At 43.4% G+C, this 16,962-nt stretch overlaps 2 protein-coding genes across 2 annotated transcripts; both read left to right on the top strand.

Annotated features, from left to right (window-relative positions):
- The first annotated feature begins 139 nt into the window (after positions 1 to 139).
- Positions 140 to 10,976, top strand: LOC137784474 (probable ATP-dependent RNA helicase ddx6). Its single transcript, XM_068575165.1, has 13 exons — positions 140 to 357; positions 2,106 to 3,220; positions 3,312 to 3,416; positions 3,629 to 3,758; positions 3,973 to 4,119; positions 4,241 to 4,335; positions 4,494 to 4,616; positions 4,980 to 5,108; positions 5,352 to 5,468; positions 5,564 to 5,627; positions 5,707 to 5,808; positions 6,171 to 6,391; positions 6,477 to 10,976. Exons 2-12 carry the CDS (start codon positions 2,981 to 2,983, stop codon positions 6,383 to 6,385), a joined length of 1,467 nt encoding a protein of 488 aa, XP_068431266.1. The 5' UTR covers positions 140 to 357; positions 2,106 to 2,980; the 3' UTR covers positions 6,386 to 6,391; positions 6,477 to 10,976.
- A 933-nt stretch (positions 10,977 to 11,909) lies between these two features.
- On the top strand, positions 11,910 to 16,881 carry tomm40l (translocase of outer mitochondrial membrane 40 homolog, like). Its single transcript, XM_068575538.1, has 10 exons — positions 11,910 to 11,946; positions 13,098 to 13,306; positions 13,441 to 13,508; positions 13,765 to 13,857; positions 13,964 to 14,065; positions 14,676 to 14,781; positions 14,926 to 15,048; positions 15,136 to 15,212; positions 15,324 to 15,426; positions 16,096 to 16,881. The coding sequence occupies exons 2-10, from the start codon at positions 13,099 to 13,101 to the stop codon at positions 16,233 to 16,235; spliced, it is 1,020 nt and encodes a 339-aa protein (XP_068431639.1). The 5' UTR covers positions 11,910 to 11,946; position 13,098; the 3' UTR covers positions 16,236 to 16,881.
- Positions 16,882 to 16,962: the final 81 nt, after the last annotated feature.

The following is a 16,962-nucleotide window of genomic DNA, read 5'->3' as shown; positions in this document are numbered from 1 at the left end:
TCTAATATCTCTGTAAATACTGATATTGTTTTGAATTGTCTTGTATTGAATTGAGACGGTTTCCATGAAAATATGCCTTTCTTTTGAAACCTGTCGACAGTACCAAATCATCTGTGCAGTAACCAAGTGTGACACCAGGTGGCAGCAGCTCCGCAGAGGGTCAAGTGTCATAAACTGGAGAGAGCCACCGAGGAAGAGAAGACGAAGAAGAAGGCGACCATGTTGATTTAAAGGAAGAAGAAACACAATAGAGGAGATTTATTTCAAGTAAAAATCAGTAAATAAATGGGATTGTAAAGGAAGCAGCCGATCAACCGCACACTGAATACACCTTGTAAAAATAACAGAGGAACTAAGGTAGGTTTGCGGAGACACGAAACCGTCCTATTCCCGTTAAAAACATTCGAGTTGTTGAGAGCTAGCTCACAGCTAACGTTAGCGAGAGGAGTTGTTGAGCTAGATTAGCCCCAAGGCTAACGAACATGCTAATTGTGCCGTATATGACGTTAACAATAAAATTAATGTGACGTCAACGACATTTAACGATATCATTGCCATGCTGTACACGTATGTTGTCAAATTTAGTAATTAAAAGCTCATTAAAACCCTCCGAGTGTTGACCAGCTTAGAGGTTGGTTAGCTTAGAGCTTAGCTTTGGGAACGTTGGCCCAACAACGTCATGTTGTCTCACCTGAGACGTTACGTTATTGATTTTATTAAGGGACATTACTAGAAACTGACACGGCTACACAGATGGTTGGACTATTTCAAAGTTAATAGCGGTAAACGTTGACCGTATCACCAAAGGAGTTTGGAAATGATAAATAACAAGAGTAACTTAACGGTCATAAGACAGAAAACCCCAGCGATACGAGCCGACGAGTTCAAACTGGCCGAAGTAAATTAACGGAACACTTAGTCGGTGCGACTTTGACCGACTTGAAGTTTTTCACTAATGAAACTGTAATTATTAAATACCTCAGTCAGACCTGGAGTCTTTAGTGTAGGTGTTTAGTGTTTTAAATCCTGGCAGTTTGTGCTTCGCTAATCGGCCTCAGAAGATTGACATCTGGCAAATTCACTTGTGCAAATTAGCGAATTAGCTTTTAAAGCCTCTCACCCAGGCCTGGCGAGGGTAGTGTTTATCAAAGGTGCACCTGTCGACGTAGTTTGATAGGTGTGTGTGTGTGTGTGTGTGTGTGTGTGTGTGTGTGTGTGTGTGTGTGTGTGTGTGTGTGTGTGTGTGTGTGCTCCTTTTTTAGTCTGTAAACTGTTGTGTTGGCAATGACGAGGAAATTGCTCCTGATTGCTTCCCAACCTTGTGGTCAACTCTCCTAAAGGGATCACAAAGTTGATGAGATAGGTTGTCCAAATTATTAAACATGAGGAATCGAACAAATTTAGCTTGACACAATTGTTTACCTGTTTAAACTGTTTCTATGATATCTATCTATCTTTTCTTTCTTGTGTAGTTTGTGTGTGAGAGAGAGAAGAGATGTCTCTCTTTGGTGCAACGCTTCACAATTTATATATAGTCAAAACATTTTTGGGATTAGATGTCGACCGATTGCTTTTTCCTGCTCCATACCTTTGAGCGGAGTACATTATTTGTTGTATTTAACAGTTGTTTAGGTTATTAGCTAATCCCATGCACACATTTTCAGCAATTGTGGGCGTTGTCATGTGTATAGAGCTTCTATGCAAAGCAGTGGTGGGCATCAGGTGGCGGCTGCACAGCCATCGGTCACCATTGGAACCCATTTAATCAATAAGAAAAGTTTGTAAAAAAAAAAAATCTGGTCTACACAACCAAACCGATTGATCGGTCGATCTCTAATGGGGAGTCACAAATTAACTTCTGTTTTCTGACATGCATTGACCAATAGATAAGAGGCAGGAAACAGCAAGTCTTTTATATAAAATTTGGAAAACAATATCAATCTTTGCATTGAAGATGTCATCAGGTTTGGGTACTTATTTGATGGATTATTTGAATGTTGTTCTCAAGTTAGTTTGCTTGAGTGTTTATGGTTAATCCACTGACCGTGTTTTCTTTTCTTTCTTTTTTTTACCCTTTTGATTTTAATTTTGTATTTTTTCATTAGGTTACAAGTTTGAGTTGTTGGCTGACTTTGAGGAGGTAGCGGGTTGAACACAGCTGCACTCACAGACTTCACACACCGACCTGAAGACCTGCGGTGTCTGGGGAGAGAGGGTCGAGCACCTGGAGGAGAACGGAGACGCACACTGAGGACTCAAAGGGGGTGAAAAGCTTTTTGGCTTTGGACTAGAAACCCCTTTTGTGTCTGTGAATTCAGGGTCCAGGTTGTTTTGTTTTTTTCCACACAGTGGAGCGACATATCCACACCCAGTGGAAACAAACGGAAAGCATTACAGACTATAGGATATTGGGGAAAACGTGTACAAAGTTGGACATCCTTTTTTGCAAGAATAGGGATATTGAGCAATTCTATGGACTCAAAGTGGAAAGAGGAAATGTTCAATTTAGAAACAGAAGTTTAAGCATTGAACTAAGATTATATTGAAGAGGCTGTTCCCCAAGTTCAGATTGCCTTAGTTGTTCTATTTCAGGACTTGAACTGCTTTGATACTTGTTCACATATAATTTTTCTATATTGTGGGCAAGTATATACATGCATATGAATGCAAATTTCTCTTCATTTTGAAGAGCTCTTGTGTAAAAACGTGTTTTTTGTTGTTTTTTTTGTTCCTGTACGTCAGTCACTCTGTTGTTGAAGGGGACCGAACTGCACGTACATGTGTATATGTAAATACTACCAATTGACTTCAGTTGTGAAAGCTTTGGACTTAAAAATAATAGAGAATATTGTTTGTTAATGCTTTATAAACTTTTTTACTTTTGAAGAGAATTTTTAAAAAGAAAAACCTAAGAGGCAAAAATCTAATACTTTTGGAAGAAGGAAAAAATAAATAAAAAAAACAAGGAAAACGGGACAATATGGCCACCGCCAGAACAGAAAACGCTGGCCCGGTCGTCATGGGACTGAACAAGCAGAACGGGCAGCTCAGAGGACAGACTAAACCAGCTTCAGTCCAGCCAGCACCCACAACTCAAGGAAAGGCTTTGGGTGTACCCCAGATAGGAGGCGGTGCTGCTCAGGAAGGAGGCATCAAGTTTGGAGATGACTGGAAAAAGAGCCTAAAGCTCCCACCCAAAGACAACAGGGTCCAAACCTCGGTGAGTCCAGCTCGCTGGCACTTTGTCTCCGCTCGCTGAGTCTTAACGCTGACGTTCTGCTCTCATCCTCACTGCTCTGTGTCTGATGCAGGATGTGACGTCCACTAAGGGGAATGAATTTGAAGATTACTGTCTCAAACGGGAACTCCTTATGGGCATCTTTGAGATGGGTTGGGAGAAACCTTCACCTATCCAGGTATGGCTCTTTTATTTATTTCAAATTGTGTTTACTAGCCAGAGGAACCTAATGTGATCACGACATTTAAAAAAACAAAGTAAAAGTATTTGGATTGCCAGCTTGTTTTAATGGAAAGGTGCAATAAACCATCATGTAGATGAGATTTATGTTGCAGCACTACATTCGTTACAGAATGAGACTAAAGATAATGTATTTTCTTTTCCTTCCAGGAGGAGAGTATTCCCATTGCCCTGTCTGGACGGGACATTTTGGCTCGGGCTAAGAATGGAACAGGGAAAAGTGGAGCCTATCTCATCCCACTGCTGGAGAGAATAGACCTAAAAAAGGACCACATACAGGGTGAGACGCTGCATGTGGTTGTAAACAGTCACCCATCTTCTCCACCAACTCCGTCACCAGTGTCCCCTCTTCATTTGGTTTCCTCTCCATCTTCCTTACCCCTCACTACGTCATCTGGACCCTTCTATTATTATAATTTATCTTGTCTGTAAGCGGTTTCTTTGTAAATCTTTCTACCAGTAATCAGTCATTTTAATTGTTTTCATGCCCATAGCGCTTGTCATGGTTCCGACCCGTGAGCTGGCTCTGCAGGTGAGCCAGATCTCCATCCAGATCAGCAAACACCTGGGGGGAGTCAAAGTCATGGCCACCACCGGGGGCACCAACCTGCGAGATGACATCATGCGTCTGGATGAGACCGGTAAGAAGCCGCACTGTCTCACTCCCCGACTTCAGTTCTAGTGTTTAGATTATTTTTTTTTAAATGCAACTGTACTACAAATGTAAGGGTAAACACATTATGTTGTTTTCACCTTTTTCAGTGCATGTTGTCATCGCCACGCCTGGTAGGATCCTGGACTTGATAAAGAAGGGAGTGGCAAAGGTGGATAGAGTCCAGATGATGGTGATGGATGAGGTAAACCTAAATAAAATATTAAAACTTTGGCTCATAATCATTACAAAGTCTAATGCGTCGCAGTTCTATATATTTTTTTTCACATGTCTGTTATTCCTTACTCATTTAAATCTGTTAGTTATCCCGCTTCATGTTAAAATGTCCCCGTTTCCTCTCAGGCCGACAAGCTGCTGTCTCAGGATTTCGTGGTGCTCATCGAGGATATCATCAGCTTCCTGGCCAAGAACAGGCAGATCCTGCTCTACTCCGCGACCTTCCCTATCAGCGTGCAGAAGTTCATGGTGGGTAGTCGGCTAATTGCTGCACCACTCGGCCGGCCCGATGGCTCGGGGCCACTTGGCACCGCTCGGCTCCCACTGCAGACCAAGCTGTTCTTACGCGGTGTCCAGTTCTGTGTGTGTTAGTCTGCAGTCTTTAAGAGCATCTCGGCCAGGATGTAAATGAGTCCAAGACTTTTTTACTGCATTTTGAAATTCTGACATTACTCTGCTCTCGGCTGGGTAAAGCTTCATTTAACTGTTAGGAGTTTAATAATCAACAAAACAAAGCCCTTCATGCTTGTACATTTGAGATAATTCTGCCAGTTTTGAAGTGTTTTTAAATCCACTCTAAACTACTGCATTGTCCTTGTGTCGTTGCTGCAGGCCAAGCATCTTCAGAAACCCTACGAGATAAACCTGATGGAGGAGCTGACGCTGAAGGGCATTACTCAATACTACGCCTACGTCACGGAGAGGCAGAAAGTCCACTGCCTCAACACGCTGTTCTCCAGGGTAACTGACTACTTGTGTATATATTCAGCATCCATGCATTTTAAACTGCCAGCCAGCGGCACTCCTTCTCAGAATGCTGTGGCGCATAATTTTTTCTGGGTTGCATCCCAGTGGGTAATGTTTAACAAAATGCCACATTTCCTCTTATTCAACAGTTAATTGATCATTTTAGCAATTTGATCCACGAGACGCATGGTTGTACTTGGTGATCCATGACGTTCTTTCTCTCTCTCTCCATCACAGCTTCAGATCAACCAGTCGATCATCTTCTGTAACTCCACTCAAAGGGTGGAGCTCTTGGCCAAGAAGATCACGCAGCTGGGCTACTCCTGCTTCTACATCCACGCCAAGATGATGCAGGTGAGGACAAGAAACCACGTCTTTGAGCTTTTTTTTAATTTTTCAGATTGCCTCTTTTTTTTTTTGCAGCATTTTGACATCATGTTTGTTTTCAGGAATACAGAAACCGTGTGTTTCACGACTTCAGAAATGGACTGTGCAGAAACCTGGTCTGCACGGGTGAGTCTCTGTTGTATAGAATCTTTTTTGTTTAAGCCACATAGGGCATCAGAGATTGCAATCTAATTTCTTCCAATAGATCTCTTCACCCGGGGTATCGACATCCAGGCTGTCAATGTCGTCATCAACTTTGACTTCCCCAAGAATGCTGAGACGTACCTCCATCGCATCGGAAGATCAGGTACGTCGTTTATTATTTGAAAGCCTCGCTCAAGAAGAATGCAAAGCAAGATTATGACCCAAAGAAATACAAACGCCCAAAGATTCGTCCGCTTGTTTTAATGCTTGATGCAATGTGTTGAGCTGGAAGTGTACTGGTTGTTCCTGTGGGATGACTTAAGTACGCAATCTGCACAGTTTGCCTCTCACTTTGAAAATCTTTGGACACGACAGGATCTGAATTAGTTTTTCATTCAACGATGAATTTCTCTGAAAGAAAAGTCTGTCATGGTTCGGAATAGAGGGATAAATCAGACGGTTTGAAGGCTGTGATTCTTGACTCTGCTCGCTCTCTCTTTCTCTCTCTCTCTCTCTCTCTCTCAGGGAGGTTTGGTCACCTGGGCTTGGCCATCAACCTGATCACGTCAGACGACCGCTTCAACCTGAAGTCCATCGAGGACCAGCTGGTGACCGACATCAAGCCCATCCCCAGCAGCATCGACAAGAGCCTCTACGTGGCCGAGTTCCACACGTCCGGCGGCGACTGCGACGTGGAGGCGATCGAGGAGAAACCAGGACGTCAACAGGACAGCGCCTAAAAACAGGCGAGAGGATTCGTCGACTTTTACTGCTAACAGATGTGAGACTCCTCCTCCTCCTCCTAACCAGAGTTGTGTTGTCGCCCTACAGGACGCTGCAGGCTTCTGCACAGACGTCATCGCTTGCACGCAGGAAACTCGTCCGTTCCATGTTCCTACCAGAGCCTGTCGAACGGACGTAAAGGCTGTTTTTTGTTTTTTGTTTTTTTAAAGCATTTCCTTTTTTTCTTCCACCAAAAGAGCTGCCTCATTCTTTTTTTTTTTTTAAATAATTAATTGAGAAACCATATTGTTTTGCACCAAACCCAGACCGTGCGTATGAGCTGAGCGTTTATCAAAGCCGTTGTGAAGCCGGCGTTTCCCGGAGACCGCCGACACCGTCTGCAGCGAAGGCCGGCCCCCTTTTTAAACGTTGTAATGGTTGTGCACTCCCACCAGTCCACTTAACACTGTTGTCGTCACTCAAGTGCCTTACTTACTCCCATGTGCACTCATCCATTCATAGCCTGCTATCTTCTGTCGGGCAGCAGAGTACGAGCACAAATATGATGAATTTAAAAGAAACCCAAGTTTAGTTAAATATTCATTATGCAAGGGGAAAAAGACAACACACACACACACACACACACACACACACTCTCCTGCTGAGAGGTGTGTAGCAACGCAGCTCAAACTCCTTTTAAAAAAACAGAAAAAAACATCCTGAATGTGAACGTTTCTTTTTAATGTGAACGTTGCAATAAAGAAGAGTTAAAAAAAAAAGAAAAAAGGGCAGCTTTATTTAAATACTCCGTGACTGTTTCTCCCCTCTTTCACTACGAATAGTACACGAGCAGCGCTAGTACGAGCAGACTGCTGGAGACAAGAGCCCCGTCACTGATTCATGGACGTTATAACCTGCAGCCACTTAGACGCACCGGGACGTCCGGATGTTCTTCTGCACCAAGAGAAATGTCATCGGGCTTGTGCATGCTGTAAACCCGCCGGCCGCTGCAGCCTTGACGCTGGTTTCCTCCCATCAGAAGCTGGTTCACAACAGCTTTGATGCCAACGTCTGCCATCATGAGCTGGGACACAACTTGAGTATCGACGCGTCCGAGGGATAAGTAGTTTTTGTGGAAGTTGGTGCAAAACAATAGGTTTTTTTTTGCTTTTATTTTTATTTTTTGGTGCAGATTGCTTCAGTCAGTTTTTTTTAATTTAAAAGTTGGAATTTTTTTTCTTCCCCCCTCCAAATACTGAGGTCAAACTTTGCCCCATGGTGACAAAATGGAAGTGGGTGAATGTATTGGTTGCCAATGTGTGAACACTCTCTGGCCCAGAGGTCGAATGCCAAGCTCTTGGAGTTGCGTCGCTGCTGTTGCGATAGAAACTCCTCTTCGGGCTTTGCCTTCCTGAAACGTGCTGGATATGAACTGGTTTCACGGGCCGAGGAGCGGTGGCGTCCGCTCGCTGCGTAGAGGGCGCGTCGACCTTCAGTAGAACCACAACTAAAACCGAGAAACGTCCGTTTTCTTTCTGCGGCAGCAGCAATATCTTTTTTTTTTTTTTTTTTTTTTTAAATAGTCTTTTTTATTGTCCCCAGCACAGCTTTGTTTCCTGATGCTAAACGTGCGAGGGGTGGGCTCTGTGTTTTCTGAAAGCAAAATTGTAGCATCTCTGAACAGGCAGCTGTGACTTCTTGGTTTTTGTCCCTTTTTAGAGCCTCATTGATGATGAGGGGGGGAAAAAAAACTGTATTTTTGCTTTTTAAGATTTATTTTTGATGTCTCTTAAAGCAGTTTGAAGAGGGGACTGTGAGGCTTCAGCACTGGGTTATTTGTGGAGTTTTTTTTGTGTTTCATCAGACGTTCTCTGGGCTCTTGAATCTTTGTGCCTCTCTGGTACTTAAAGCAAATAGAAAAACTTTGATTTAAGTTGTTTTCTTTTTCTTAGAAGTACACAACACCTAGTTTTCTTTGTGTTTTAAATGCCAGAGAGTGTTAAGTTATACTGGAGCGAGTTTCTGGAAAGCATTTTAAGCGCTGTGATCTTCTTGAACCTGTTTGTGTGACGGACGATCAAAGCGCTTCATTTCTTTCTTTTTGCTTTTTTTTCCCTCCAGAAACTGCATCCATGTTCCACCAGGGCAATCTTTATACGAGGTGTTATGAATCCTTTTGAGGAAACACAATTGTAAATGATTCATTGTTTACACTAGTCGTTTACAATTAAAAAAAAAAAAGAAAAAAAAAAAAGAAAATACTTTGCTTCAAGAGCGGAGGAGGAGGAGGTTGTTTTTTTTTCCTCTTGTTTTTTTTTCTTGAAATAGATTTTCAGGATTTACATTGAAGCAAAACCAAAAAAGGTGTGTGTGTGTGAGTGTGTGTGTGAGTGAGTGAGAGACACGTGTGAGTGACGTGTCAGTGTGTGAGAGATAAGTGTGTGTGTTTGTGTGCGTGCGTGTGTGTGTGAGAGAGAGACGTGTGTTCGTCTGAATGAGGTGTGTGTGTGTTTGAGAGATGCAGGCAACTGTTTGAGAAAGAGGTGTGTATGTGAGACGTGTGTGTGTGTGTGTGTGTGTGTGTGTGTATGTGAGATGTGTGTGTGTGTGTGTGAGGGAGGGAGAGAGAGAGAGACAGACGTGTGTTCGTCCGAGTGAGGTGTTTGTGTGTGTTTGAGAGATGCAGGCAACTGTTTGAGAAAGGTGTGTGTGTGTGTGGTGAAAAGGAAGAAAGCGTGAGCTGTACGTTTGAAACTGAGCTCGGTTAAGAATCGTTGCGTTTCCGTGCAGCTTCAACTCCACCAGGAAGAGGTTTCTCTGGTGGCTGACCGGTCTTCTGGAACACGTTTAACAGTTTGAGGCTGCACGGAGGCGGAGCTACTTCATTTAGCTCTTCTTTTTGTTTGTTTTCTGTGCTTTCACGTGCAGACTCGACTTTGTGTTGTCGGGCGAGCGGCACGCGACGTCTTAAATATCAGTGTGGAGGATGTTTACAGGCGTCGGGGACGGGATCTTTGTTTCTCCTCTTCATCACCCTCTTCCTCCAGGAGCTTCAGTCTGCGGACTCTAATCTGCACTTTTCTGTTCTGTTTCTGTTCATGTCCCTCTAGATCTTCATGTCGCTCTTTATGTCCCTTTCATCTTCATGTCCTTCATGTTCCTCTTCATCTTCATAATCATCTTCATGTCCCTGACGGTCATTCCATCGTCTCCTTTGTGACCCAAATGCCAGCAAAGATCAGACACTGATCTCTATCTGAACCCATCGGGACCCGGTGCGGATAGTTGTGTCCATGACGCGTTAGATATTATTATAAATGCTTCCTGGCTGTCGTCGATTACTAAATATTAGACTTCATCCCAGGAATTGGTTCTCAAAACGCTCGACAGCCTAAAGAACAAAAAAAAAAATACCATTTATTCCAACTTCATTAAACTTTCAGTTGCTCCGGCCCATGTTCTACCTTTTGTGATGCAGTGTCATGACAACAGGTAGAATGATGCCTGGAGCTAACGCTAATGCTAACCATCTCAAGTCAAACATCACAAAGGAGCCCACGAGGAATGCCGTCCTGAATGTTGTTGAGTGACTTTTTTTGTTTTTGTTGACGTCATCTGGTGGTGTCGAGACGTCTTTGTGTGTGTGTGTGTGTGTGTGTGCGTGTGTGCTCTGGCCTGTGGGCTCAGGAGTGCGTAAGGGTTGGGGTGGGCGTGGGAGGGGTATTTGTCGAACTTGTTTGAAAAGGGTAACTTAAAAATAAAAGGGTGAGGCTTTGGATACAAAATGGCAGTTCTGGGATTCTACAAATTCTAAATTGCTGGGAACTTCTTGACCTTTTTTAAAAATAAAAAAGGCATTTATGATTGAACTGCCCCTAACTTCTACTGCGTGTAGCCGAATGAACTTGGATCTCTTGATTTGCTGCACTCACTGAGACTCGCCCACACTTTAGGCTAATTCAGCCAAACTAAACGATGACCTCAGCAGACTGGCTGAGCTGAGGGTTACGTCCCAGTTGTGTTTCCCCTGCAATATGGACAGAAAACAGTGGTGTTAAATTGGCGCTTACATTTTTTTTATTTTATGTAGCTGAGGATAAAGTTGCATTTGTAGTTTGTCTACAACATGGATACAGAGTGGTAATACAGTATGATTCTAATTCGGCTCGCAAAAAACATTTGGTTTGTCGTCTCATACTTAAAATTCTCTTTAAAAAAAAAATCTTTTTTTTAAAATATATAAATGTACTTATTGGTGCCCCTGCTGCTCCCAGAACAATGTTCAGCCCAATGTTTATTTAGGTGAGTTGCATAATTTTTGGACTTAACCTAAAACCAGACTCCATGTTTTTGGATGTCTGTTAATTTCCCTCCATCACTGTCCCATGATTTCCTGTTCATACCATTAGAATGAAAACGTTAACTATTGGTGGTACCAGGGGGAAAAAAAAGAAGTAATTCTTGCATCGTTTGTTTTCTTTCCTTCCAAAATGCATTGGAGAGGCACAAGGTACTCCATCCACTTGTGCTGATCACTCTGTCCTCTACTGTTGTAACTTGGAAATACCTGCAGGGGTTATACAATTCAATAAATTGATTTGGAATCTATGCAGGCTGGTGTTTTATTTTATTGACTCAAATACATGGTCTGTTAGCCGTGGCAGCGGCCATGTTGCATCTGTCATCGCCTGAACAGAGAACGATGCAGATCATTTTGAGTTTTACTATGCAAACCAACTTTATAGGACTAAAACAATGTTTTTGAATGTTGTAGAATACTTACTAATTTGACATCTCTGCCCAGGCTTAGGTGGTGCTTACCCATAGTGGAATGAGACAGAGCAGGCTTTGGCTGTGTTTCACTCATAAAACTTTCCCTTGTATACAGCAGAGATATATAAAGACATCAACTGAAGTTGAAAATGCTTGATGGTCACATGTCTCGCATAGACTTAAAATAGTTTCAGGAAGTACTTGCTGGATAATTTGAAAGTATTGCAACTGGTAAAACAGAATTGCAATTGCTAGTGATTAGTGGTCAATACATTAATTGATTTACAATATTTATAAGGAACAACAAACATGTAATGCTTCTGGTACACAGGTGTGCACACTACGCCCACATAATACATGCATACAGTAAAAACAGCAGCAAGGTGCTGCTGTGTCTAAAGAGAGGTGCTGTTTTGTGCCACCTTAAAAATAAACTTTTTGAGATCGTTGCCACATACACAACCCCCAGGCTGCCGTTTGACCTTGAAGGTATTCCTTTATAACATTTTACTTGACTCGCTCTGTTGTCTGCTGCTTTCTACCAACCGGTAACCTCAGACTTAAACATCCCGCCCCTCTGCAACGGACTGCACTCCCATTAGCCAATAGTCTTTGACCCCTCGTTTCTTCTGGCAACGAGAATTGACCGACGGGCGTTTTAGCCAATCATTTCTCAGGGTCATGTGCCGACATCCAATCATAACGCGTCCTAAGAAAATGGGCGGGTTTCTCGCGTCGCTCGTGTCTTCTTCTTTGGTGCTACCGGATTTAACTTCCGGCTGCATCGTCCTCTGGATATCACAACGTGAGTAGAGACCGTTAGCTAGCTATGTGTTTTACGTAATAAATGACTTAGCTGGGAACATATTAGCTATTTTTTTGGTGGTTTAAATCTCACAAAGTGATCTTTGTTTCAATAAACCGGCAGCAACCTTTTGTTTTAAGCCTGTCACCTGCTGGTTTGAAGCTAGCTAGCTTAGCTAACTTTTTCACACAGGCTTTTAGGTGAGGCAGCTTTCATTCAAAACATGAGCGAAGTCTTATAAAGAGAGCAGTTCCTCGCTGACAGAAGAAACCGGGTCCAGTCACACAACGTTATGGTTCATTATCACTATCCGGCCTTTCTCAGCTGCTGCTCCTCTAACTTCATTTGAATGAACATGATCTGTGTGAAAGGTTAAAGGGGCACTGCACCTACTGTAACGGTGCACGTGAGATTAGTTTACCTGCGAGGCCTGTGCCACAGTGTGTTGACTGGAGGGAAGTTTCTGAGAAAATTACCCCCAATGATGTCATCAGGGTGTGTGATGTGCTCTTGTTATCGGAGCTAACAAAATGACCAGTTTCTTACTTTAAAATAGCGTTTAGGTCAACATTAGGTGTCTCTGGAAGCTTTGATCTAACCGACTTGGTGTTTAAATGGTTAATGTTTAAGTGCCTGAAAACGCAGGTAGTGGCCCCTTTAATCAGCAATTACACCAACAACTAATGGATGATAATCCTACAATAATGCTAGGTGACTCTTTAGGGGTTAATCATATAGAGTCACCAAGAAGCAACCTGAGAAATGAGCAACCTATTATCTTAATCTAAATGTAAACTGTGCCAAAATTGCCGCTTGCACTCTTTTTTCTTTGTGCTGCAACAGCTGCACATTAAGTCTGATCTGATCAGGGATCAGGGCGTGAGCACACGGCTTCGGTGATTGAAAGGTTTTTCGTGTGCTTTGAAAGACGTCTGCGTTAACAGAGCACAGAGAGTCTAAAGAAAAAGACGCTGGTCTGCCTGCATCAATGACACTGTTATTGATTATGTATAGTGTCGTAGTTACCTACATCTTCACAGCTCTTATGTCAGCTGACATGTCACTTGTCTCCCGTGTTGATGCGCCTCCAGACTCCATGGTGCTAACAGCCAAACACTCTCCTGCTTCCTCTCCTAACATCTCTCTGCCAGAATGGGCAGTGTTTTAGCTGCCAGCTCTCCGAGCCCGCCGCCACCCGCCACTGGCGGCATTGGCGCCGCCCCTGGCCCCGGGTTGACGGTGCCGCCGGGCTTCGGGATGCCTCCGGTTGCCCCGAGTTCCTCCTCGGGCCAAGAGCAGGAGGTGGACTCCTCCTTACCCAACCCCGGTGCATTTGATGAGTGCCACCGCAAGTGCAAAGGTGACTGGTGATGATTGAAGATAGTCATGAGAAGCGTGGTGTGACTTCTGAACCCTCAAATAACAATAAGAAACCCGGTTTTATCTTTTATGTGTCTGCTCCGCAATTAAGCTCATCCGTGATTTTCTTCTCAGAGGTTTTCCCGATGCAGATGGAAGGCGTCAGGCTATTTGTTAACAAGGGCCTTAGCAACCACTTCCAGGTCAGTTAAGTTGTTTTACACGCATTTCTTTTACCCAGCTGCCAAACAAAACACAGACTGCGTCTCAGAAGCTTCAAGTTTTCCTTTAAGATGGTCGTCTAAACCTTAAACTCAGTCTTCTCCGGTCTTTGAGACGAAACAAACCAAGTGCAAAGGGACATTTTAGCAATTCCACTTTGGATCAAACTAGAGAAAGTGAACTTCAAATGTGTAAAAGGTTTTTAATTTTTGCATTTTTTTTCAATCCATATCTAAGGTGAATCACACGGTGCTGCTAAGCACCATGGGAGATTCCACCTACAGGTTCGGGGCTACATACGTCGGAACAAAACAGATGGGTCCGGCAGAGGTACGCTGCCGTAAAGTCGCTTCGAATCTCGTCTGAAATGTATTTCATACGTGTATATATTCTTTATTTATGAACCGTAAAACAAAGGCTTGTTTTTTTGCTTTAGTTTTTTCCAGTCATGGTTGGAGACATGGACAACAGTGGCAGCCTTAACGCTCAGGTCATCCACCAGGTCGCCAACAGAGTACGATCCAAACTGGCCTTCCAGGTGAAGTTTCCCCCTGTTGGACCTTTTTGTGTAACGTACTGCTGATCCTACCGTTGTGGTATATGTGCTGTCAGGGCCGATCAGTAGTTCTGAAATGACACGTTCGACCTGATTTAGGGGCAAAACAGTTTGTTCACCACAGAACAGCATTGCTTTTTATTTAGTTTTAATGTTTTACAATCGATCGAGGTAAAAACATAATTTTGTGGAAAATAAAACATCTAAAATCCAGCAGCTCTTCAAATACCAAACTTTGCACTTTCATTCTGTTCTTCAGGTTTTTACTGAGGGGTTTGTTCTTTTATTATATTCATACAGCATTTTAGTACTAAAACATGAAGAAACAGTCGACAATATTTACTCATTTATGCAGAAATAAAGTGTGTTAAACAAAATGAAACAATCATTTTAACCTTGCCTTTTATCTAATGTTCAGATTTATGTTCTGGAAATTTACTAGAATTGGCACTTTAAAAAAAAAAAAGTATGTGTGTGGATTTTTAAACGCTGTCGACCAATAAATCTCAAATCTAGATATGGGCGTCGCCCTTTTAAAATCTTACATCACTCAGACCGCGATGTTAACTTTGCCATTGCGTCTCGTCCACAGACGCAACAAAACAAGTTTGTGAACTGGCAAGGCGACGCCGAGATCAAGGGAGAAGATTTCACCGCCACGGTGACTCTCGCAAACCCCGACGTCCTCGTCGGCTCCGGTACGTCTCCGGTCCTCCAGAGGATAAACTCTCTTTCCATCAAGTGTTTGATGATGTTTTAGTTTCTTTTAAATGTCTAATTGAACCAAAAGACTTGTTCTGAACCTGGACTCCTCCCCCTCATTGCTGTCGTCCGCCTGCCAGGTATTGTCGTCACGCACTACCTCCAGTCCATCACGCCGGCTCTGGCTCTGGGAGGGGAGCTGGTTTACCACCGCAGGCCGGGGGAGGAGGGCACCGTCGTGTCTTTAGTGGGCAGGTACACAGGTGAGGCGCAGGTTGAGGCTTCATGATGCTGAAATGACGTTTGTGGTCGATTTTATTTGGTTCTGACGTGACCTCCCTCCGTTGCAGGCAGCAACTACATCGCCACGTTGACGCTCGGCTCGGCGGGAGCTCACGCTTCATACTACCACAAAGCCAACGAGCAGGTAACTCTGACCCCGTGGCTTTACAAAGTCACCACAGGCGGCGCGTGGCTCTGTAGCCGTCCTTCATGCCTCCTCCAGGCTCTCACTGGCCCGTCGCTCTCTCCCCCTCAGCTGCAGCTCGGCGTGGAGTACGAGGCGAGCACCCGCATGCAGGACACCAGCGTGTCGTTCGGCTACCAGCTAGATGTGCCTAAAGCTAATTTGCTGTTTAAAGGTACGACGTGCATCCACTTCCATGCACATCCATCACCTGTTAAACTGTTGATGGATGTTTTAAAACCAGCACCTGACATGTTTGTACGCCCAGACAAGACGGCTGTGACGAATATTCTATTATATATTCTTAAAATATTGAACTATTCCTTCAAAAGATGTGATTGTGTTTTGGCAGTGAAGTCGTGAAATGCATAAAAGTTGTAATATCGCATACCGCAGTTTACAAATAGTAAATATTATCTAAAAGACTAATTAACATCAGACTTTACTTAACATTTCAAAAGTAAAAATAGTCAAATTCAGACTTATGTTTATTATATTACTGGATTATAATGATTGAAGCGTGTTTAGCAATTAAATGTTGCAGCGGGTAAAAGTCGGGCTAACAATGAACCTACATGAATATTTCATTTATTAGTTGACATTATATTTAGTTTAGTTATTTTTATTTTGCAGATTTAGAATGATTGATTGAAGGTGTTAAATTAATACTGTGGAGTAAAAGATGCAGTATTTACCCAGGAGAAGAAGTATGAAGTAGCATGAAATGGAAATAACTTAATCACAAGAACACAAGATGAGCTTTTAATGTTGCATTAAAAATGTGTTTCAGGTGTCAGTGCACAGGTGTTTTCTTCTCTTCTCTGACCTCCTCTGTCCCCTCCAGGGTCAGTCGACAGTAACTGGGTGGTCGGAGCGACGCTAGAAAAGAAGCTGCTCCCGCTGCCGCTCTCGCTGGTCCTCTGCACCTTCCTCAACCACCAGAAGAACAAGTTCCAGTGCGGCTTCGGCGTCACCATCGGTTAGAGCGGCGGGCTGACCGGCCCACACAGACCGTCCTCGCAGAACGGATAGACGACGCCATGTACGACGCCGAGTGTGTGTGACTGTGTGTGTGCGTGTGTGTGTCCCATCACCTCTTCAATCTGACGCTCCATTCGGCCTTCATCGCGTTACTGCTTTCAGGAGGAGGAGGAGGAGGAGGAGGAGGAGGAGGAAGAGGAGGTAAATGGGAATCCAATGCGTGTAATCACGTACGATTCGCCGCCTGAATGAGCCGAAGCGCAACGATGCGATTAATCAGGAATTTTGTTGACTGCGGACTCTCAACACAAACGAGTAGGCAGTAGAAAACACATGAAGAGACATTACAGAATGACAGGACTCATCGTTTACCTCACTGAGTTCAGTGCCTCTCGCTCCAGTCTTGAGTTTTATTCTTGTTTTATTTTTTACTGTAAAGTCTGTCTTGGCGTGCGGTGAATGAAATCGTTGTCTTTTGTTTGTTTCAAAGGGGATTCATTGGTTACAGACCAGTTTACCAGCTGCATGTCACACAATCCATCACTTGTTTTGTTGCCTTTTTTATGTTACATGCATATGGATCAGTATATATATGACCTGTATATACCTCTTGGAAACTGATAAATGCCATTTCTTACAAAAAACAAAACCTGCGCTTCTGTGGTCGTTTCCTTCAGTGTGAGTTCATGTGAGCGCTCGGTCCGTTTGGAGTTACAGCAATAATCATTGA

Source organism: Clinocottus analis, unplaced genomic scaffold (genome assembly GCF_023055335.1).
Source record: "Clinocottus analis isolate CAN_PGR_092001 unplaced genomic scaffold, fCliAna1.0.p SCAF_14, whole genome shotgun sequence".
Taxonomy (NCBI): Eukaryota; Metazoa; Chordata; class Actinopteri; order Perciformes; family Cottidae; genus Clinocottus; species Clinocottus analis.
Note: the sequence above shows the minus strand (reverse complement) of the source record. Positions and strands in the feature narration are given on the sequence as shown.